General features: G+C 42.6%; 1 protein-coding gene across 2 annotated transcripts in view; it reads right to left on the minus strand.

Annotated features, from left to right (window-relative positions):
- VPS13C (vacuolar protein sorting 13 homolog C) overlaps nt 1-6,769 on the minus strand; it is a 76,373-nt gene extending 69,604 nt beyond the window's left edge. The window contains exons 1-5 of one of the 2 annotated variants that reach the window (XR_005955267.1): nt 6,449-6,769; nt 5,108-5,151; nt 4,132-4,174; nt 3,275-3,370; nt 2,450-2,551 (exon numbers count right to left, since the gene is read on the minus strand). Coding sequence is in view for 1 of the 2 variants with exons in the window: in XM_041468891.1 (XP_041324825.1) it covers nt 2,450-2,551; nt 3,275-3,370; nt 4,132-4,174; nt 5,108-5,151; nt 6,449-6,548 (385 nt within the window). In the remaining variant the exon portion in view is untranslated. The remainder of the gene's footprint in view (nt 1-2,449; nt 2,552-3,274; nt 3,371-4,131; nt 4,175-5,107; nt 5,152-6,448) is intronic. The other variant, XM_041468891.1, reaches the window with a different exon arrangement.
- Between the last annotated feature and the right edge of the window lie 346 nt (nt 6,770-7,115).

Consider the following 7,115-nt stretch of genomic DNA (forward strand, 5'->3'; position numbering starts at 1 on the left):
AAAAATGCATTTGGTTTAAAAGAAGGAAATCAACTCATGACTTAATATGAAGTTCACCAAATCTGTATGACACAGCAGTATTTCCATTACAGTATCTCACAGCCCAATTCACTTCAGAATACCTAGTTTCATTGATTATCTACATAGGGAAATCATGCAATTTACATTGTTTCTTGTAACCAGCAAAAGACCTGCAGCCTCTGGTCTCAATGTACGAGGTCTGATAGAGACAGATTGTAATAGCTTAGAAGAAAGAAAATAGTTTCATCTGCTTGTGTCAGCAGTTTCCACTTCCTCCTCACACTACCTTATCGACACAGTGCCATGGCCATTTTGCTCAGTATATGAATAGCACATTGAAAGAAATTATCTCTAGGTTTATTTATACTCTTAAATCCAAGGACTCAATCAAGATTCTAAACATGTTAATATAAATCAAGTATTAATCAGAAAAAATTAATAAACCCTGACAACTTTCTGTTCAAGACATTTCCTAGCTTTCCAGCAGCTATTGTGTGCTCTTAAAAGCCTAGAGAGAGAGCTGAATTTTTTAGAATTTTATGGTTCAGTAGGGCAACATGGGCTCCAAGATTTCTATATCTAGCAAAAGCAAAGGATCTGCTCATGCTGGACTTACACGTCCTCTTGGGTACAATATTCTAGTGCAGCACCACAAACACAAATCGCTACCACTGAAATATGATCACAGGATAACAGAACATCTCAAGTCAACATGGGCTCCAAGATTTCTATATCTAGCAAAAGCAAAGGATCTGCTCATGCAGGACTTACACAAGTCCTCTTGGGTACAATATTCTAGTACAGCACACAAACACAAATGGCTACAGAACTTCTAGAGTATTAAAAAATAGTCCAATTTAAATGTTCCTCTTGTTTTTGCTTCTCAAGGCTTAAAGTTTAAAACTGCAAAGCATTACTAAATCTAATTCCCATTATTTATATTACCAGCCGAGCTACTAAAGTATCCTTTTTCTATGATGATATTTTTCAAAAGCATTACAAAGACTGGATGTATTAAGTTTTTCCTGAAAAAGAAAACTGCCAGAGGTGCACAGACTCATTCTTAAATACATGAAGCTCCAGAACTGGAATTCCTCAAGCAGTGCCCATTAGGTTAAGTTCATCTTATTACACTACCCTTTCATCCTTTTGCCACTGGTGCAAAAAGCACTGGCTGAAACACTGCTGCTGTGCAGGATCCACATGCTACATAGCTGAGTTAAACTTCTATCAACGTTCCTTCACCCCAGTATCAAGTGAATTGATTGGCTGCAAAATTCATTCACTGAAGTTGTTTTAGACCTCATACACTTTCTGGCATATTAAAGACAAGAAATAAAGCAAAGCTCCTTTTTTCATTGCAGCCAGATTGTCAGATTGCCATTTGAAGGAAATTGCACATGTACCTCTCAAACTAGCAGAGCAGGAGAAAGGCCACAGACTCTCCTGTAACTGGAGAATTAAATGAGCAAAGGGATTACAACCAAACTATCTTTTTTCCAAGTGCTGAAAGCATCATCTCTTTCCCAGTAACTTTTCCATGAGTTGCAGCATTACAAGTATCAGAGAAATGCATCTTAAGAACCACTACACAAGCCAACAAACAGGTCTCAATTCAGACAAAAACTTCAGTGATAACTTTTTCCTCCAACACATGTAGTTACCTGTCACTGGTTCTGAGCTTGGTTTCTGTCCAAACAAGCCCAACCAATACCATAATTCTGTTAAAGGTATGGGTTAGGACAATATAAGCAAACAGAAAAAAAAAAAAAAAAAATCACCACCACAAAACAAGTTAACAGGACTTAATTGAGTGCTTAACACTTTTTATGACCTAGAGCAAAAGTTTAAGGTTCCTATGCTCGTGCTTAGCTGTTCTGTTGCGTCATGAATTATTTCCTGCTCACAAGAGCCTCATTTCCCAAACCAGTCCAAACTCAGTATATCATAAAAACACAGCAGAAACTGAAACACAAGCATTATCACTGCAAGTTTACAAGCCTTACCTTTCCCCTTAAAGGTTCCTTTCATCAAAGAACAACCTACCACATGCACCTCCAAAACACACAGTTAAACATCTATTATTATGGTGCTAAAGCAAGATAACATCATCCTCACACAATGTACTTTCTATTGTTCTGTATGGTCCTGTTCCCCTAAAGCACCAAGGGAAAAACAAATAAAAGACATACCAGATGAATAAATTCCCATTTCCCAAGGAAGTTGACTGGATAAATGAATGGTAAACAAACAAACAACATTCCTTTCAAGCTTTAGAGTAAAAAGACTTTTCAAAGCACTGTAGTAAGATTAGCTAGATGCTTGAAAAAACAAAATTTGTTAAGTCAATTAGAAATCAGGACCTTTCTTTCACAGCACAGCCTAAGTTCCCAAATTCCAATGGAGATTTGCGTTATTAACTCAATACCTTTTTCTGCTGCTTTCTGCAAGGCTTCCTCAATTCTTGCCAGTTCCTTTTGTTTATTATCCTGCAAGTATTTTTCTTCCTTCTCTGCATCATATTTAACACCTGTAAGCCAAGTCGGGAGAGCATTAATCCTAAATCTCAAGTTATAAAAATGCATTATCAAGCAATGCACACCATATACAACATCATGCTGCAAAACACCTTGTTTGAGGCAAAGGCTATTCTTTTTCCATTGCTCAACACTGTAGCCTCCAAAACTGTTCTTTTTACACAATTATGCATTATTTCACAGGAGAATTTTTCTGTGGAAATTCAGACTCCTAAGAGTGGTCTGTGCAATATAAGACAGATTTTTAAGTTATTCTATACATACATTTCATGCTCCAGGAACTTGCAAGTTTTCTCATCATACCAGAGCTTCTGATTTCAGAGAAAACTAACAAAGTTCTTTGACCCTCTTCCCTCTCCCTCCAAACAGCACGAATGGAATTATTACTTCGACTGTTTTCATTTAGAAGCAGAAAAACATCCAAAGATCTAAACTAAGTCACAAACCTAGATTCAGAATAAGCACGTTTTAGAGGAAACTTGGCTGTTGAATTCAACTTGGAATGGATACAACCAAGGATCTCCATAAAAGCAACAGGTGCTGTTTTCTCCCACCCTTCTACTAACTTGCCAGCATATGTGTAGAAACTTCCTTGAGGGAGCAGAATGTAAAAATGGTGGCTCACATGACCTACTTGCTATTAAAGACTCATTTACATGGTACCCTTGGATATTTTTCTCTTCCATTATTTAACTGTTGCTGAGAAGTTGACATACTTGCTCCAGGAACTATCAGAAGATACAAGCCTTCTAGAGTTGCAACAACTGCCTCCCCATAGAGGTTCTTCCAAGGAATCTTCAGAGTAAGTTTATCTAAACAGAGCAGACAGAGGTACATCAAAACAAACATCTCCACTGTGCTTGGTTCAAAGAATACTTCCAGCATTGAAGAGCACTAGTCCTATATCTTGATGTCCTAAACACCTTAGAAGGTTAGGAGAAACCAGACGGGCATGAACATTTTATAAAGCCCTTGAAGTGATAAAATACATGCAGAGGAAACTTAAGCCAGCAAAAAGTCACAGTTTGAGTCAGAATACTTCAAGTCAAAACCTGAGATCATGACTGAAGTTCAGTTCAGTGGGATGAATATGATTTTCCCAGGAAGTAGAAGAAAAAAATACTACTCTTACATAAATCTCCTACAAATGTTTCACATGGAAAAGCAATGCTGACTACCAGGGAAAGAAATTTACAAAAAAACCACAACAAACTAAGAGTTTCTAAGCCTTTGGCATATTTGTCAGTTTCAGGAATTTAACTTAAATTCTTCCTAGTCCTAACCAGCCCTTTAAAGAACAACACATACTTTGTCTACAGTAAACAGCTCCCTTGATCATTCATGTCTCCACGAAGAACCTCTCAGATGTGTTTTTCACATCAATCTATAAAGTTACACAAACAGGGTTTGCCAGATAACATCAATGGCAGTCAGTTTGAATTTCTATGCCATTTTCAACAGTGAGTATAATTGCACTTCAGAAAGGTTGATAAAAGAAATTCAGGGACAAGACTGACCTTACAGCCTATATTAACATCTCCATTGCAATAGTTGTGTTGGAACTAAAACTTACCTATCTGACCAACTTTTATTCTAAAAGGTACATCCAGTTCACTCTGTAAATGACAAAAATAAAGTATTAAACAGAAGAAGTAGTAAAAATCAAATTAAAAAATTTAAATTACATTTTCAAAGTATTGTATTTACATACAGAAATTAAAAGCTACTTCTTTTCTACTGGAAAATCTTAGAAGGAAAACAAGACAGCAGCAGACAGGCAAACTAGAGGAAAAAAGAAGAACTGGATCATATCATATTCTTTAGATCTCTTCTTTTCCAAGAAAGTGTAGGCTACTTCTCTAAAAGTGGTGTTCAATATTGATCCCTTACTTTATGTTCTTGATTTGGTCTCAGCTCACTCTCGGCTCTGTCAGTCATGACGTTGCATTTTTCTACATCAGAACTGCTGGAATCTGAATCAATCCCCATAAGAAGGAAATGCATGCACAAAGCAACACTTCTTTCCTTTCTTATTTACTAGACACGAAGATATTTGTAGCAATAGATTTGAAGTACAACAAAGCCACCAGGAATGGATGAAATGGACAAGCAAAATATGAAACTTTAGAATAACAAAAAGAAGCCAGTGATCAGGTCATACAAAGATCCAATGTGTTTTCAATGCACAGAAGAGTAACAGTTCTCTTTAGTGAAGTTGAAACACATTAAATTTTGGAGCAAGATTCTCTCAGTAGTACAGATGTTCATTAGCCAAATTAAAGAACATGAAAATTAGCCAGGTCATTCGTTTTTCCAGACAAGAGTACAGGAACTTAATGCAAGTTACTTCTTGTTTTTCAACCACAGCTTTTCCTTCTCTGTTCCAGCAAAATGGGCAAAATTAGAAGCAGTTAACCAAGAACTTACTTCCAAGAACCAGTAAAAAAGAACTCAGTGTATCCTTTTGTGAGACTACAGTGAGCAACATTTTATCCTAAGTCTCAGTCTTTAGACCCATAAAACCAATTTGAAGTTATTAGGCTACTTACCAATGCATTCTCCTTTATCTGTAAATTGTCAAGTGCCACATTACCTGTTTAGAACAAAGGGAGAAGTACAGAAAAAATTACTTCAAGTATTACTTATGTTAGAAAAAGGAACACAACCACAATCCTACCAAGTACTTACGAATAAAACCTGAAAACTTTATTCCAGTTACAGAATAGCACAATAAACATCTAATTTGTAAGATCCACTAATCATGCATTATAGAAAAAATTTCAGTTGGAAGAGATTATAAAAACATCACCAACTTAGATGTCAACATGTTTCTACTCTATTAAATACACCCACAAGAATAGGAAGTCTTTCTGATTACTCAGTGTGAATGACAACTGCAGTTCTATCAACACTGGGTAGACTTGGAAAATGATATTTTGTTTTTCATTATTTCACATCAAAGAAAAATCATGAATCACAGAGCCACAAAAACACACGCCTGTATTCACAAACACATTACTCAGACAACGTAATAGGATTTCTAAATGAAACACTGGCACAGAATTATACCCGAGGAAAGCCCATATAATATACCTCTTAGTCCTTTAACGTCAGATTCCTTAGATCTATATTCCATTTGAAGTATAGGTATTAATATTGCATAAACGCTAAAATACGTACAACCATGACGAGCAAAAATAAGGTGATGACCTACCTACGGAAGGCACCTAAACCAGCCAGCTTCCCTAGGCAGTACTTCAGCTGGTTTTCTGCATGACTAGAGCGTAGCGAACGGAAATGTTTTGATACATTCACCGAGAACAGCTACCCCACGCACCTGCACTATCCCGGCTGTTTGACACACATTATTTACACCGATAACTGAAATGCACGGCTCTCCAAGCACCCCATCAGCTGCACCGGCACCCAGCGGCACTGCGCCATGAGCCCGCCCACAGAACCAACAGCACCATCGAGCTTCCACACAGCAGCCGAGAGAAGGAACAGGAGAAAAAACAGGGGGTTTATCGGTGTCGGCGGTTTCCTCCCTCGAAGCGCTCCGAGGCCAGCGCCGTGCGCCCATGCCCCCGCCCCACAGACCGACGCGAGGGAGGGGGCGCCAGGGACGACGGGCACACAAGGAGCGACGGTCCCCCAAGGGAGCGGGGACGCGTGCGGCCACACACCGACCGTCCGTCTCGGAGGGCCGCGGCCCCGGAACTCGCCTTCTGCTGACAGGGGGCCGCAAACCCACCGCCCGCCCCTCAGAGGGGTCGGTTCTCCCAAGGCCCGCGAACCCCTCACAGGGTAACCGCGGCCAGCGAGACCCTATCCCCGGCGACTCCGGCGGCCCGGCGGACAGGGAGCGGTAGAGGGAAGGGGCTCCTTACCCCCCCATATGCCCAGCTTGAGCTGAGACTTGTTCAGGTTCTCCACATAGTCGCCCAGGAAGCGGTTTAGCAGATCCGCCACCACTGATTCCAGCACCATGGCGTAGGCGGCCCCTCAGCCGCGGCCGCCGGCTGGGAGGGGAGCGGAGCGCAGGGGAGGGGGCGGCGAGCGCGGCGTGACCCAGCGCGGGCGCGCCCCCGGCAGTCAGCTGACGGGGCGGGGCGCAGCCCAGCGCCTGCCGGGGTGCGGAGGTGGGGGGCCTCGGAGCGGCGGCAGTGCCGGGCACGGACAGAGCCCGGGTGGCAGTGGCGGATCCCCAGCCCGCCGGCGGCGCTCGGAGCCGCGGGGCCGAACGAGCGCGCGGAGCGGGGCGGGGTCGCCCGGCTGCACATGGCGCCCCGTGCGGCGCGGCTCCATGGCTGCAGCCGCCGCTCTGTCTCTCCGCGGGGCGAAGAGACCGCGTGAGGGAGGAGCGGCTGCGGGCGCCGTCCTGTCACCGGCACCCGTGCCCCGGCTTCTCACCCTTAGGCACCGTCCTGTCACCAGCATCGCGCCTCGGCTCCTCAGCAGCCCCGGAGAGCCGTGCGGGTTAGACTGGAGGCTGGCGGGGGTGCGGGGAAGGCGGCCGGCCCAGCGGCCCTCAGGTCCCCCTCAGGCGGGTCCCGC

Source organism: Pyrgilauda ruficollis, unplaced genomic scaffold (assembly GCF_017590135.1).
Source record: "Pyrgilauda ruficollis isolate IOZ18807 unplaced genomic scaffold, ASM1759013v1 scaffold23, whole genome shotgun sequence".
In the NCBI taxonomy this organism is placed as follows: domain Eukaryota; kingdom Metazoa; phylum Chordata; class Aves; order Passeriformes; family Passeridae; genus Pyrgilauda; species Pyrgilauda ruficollis.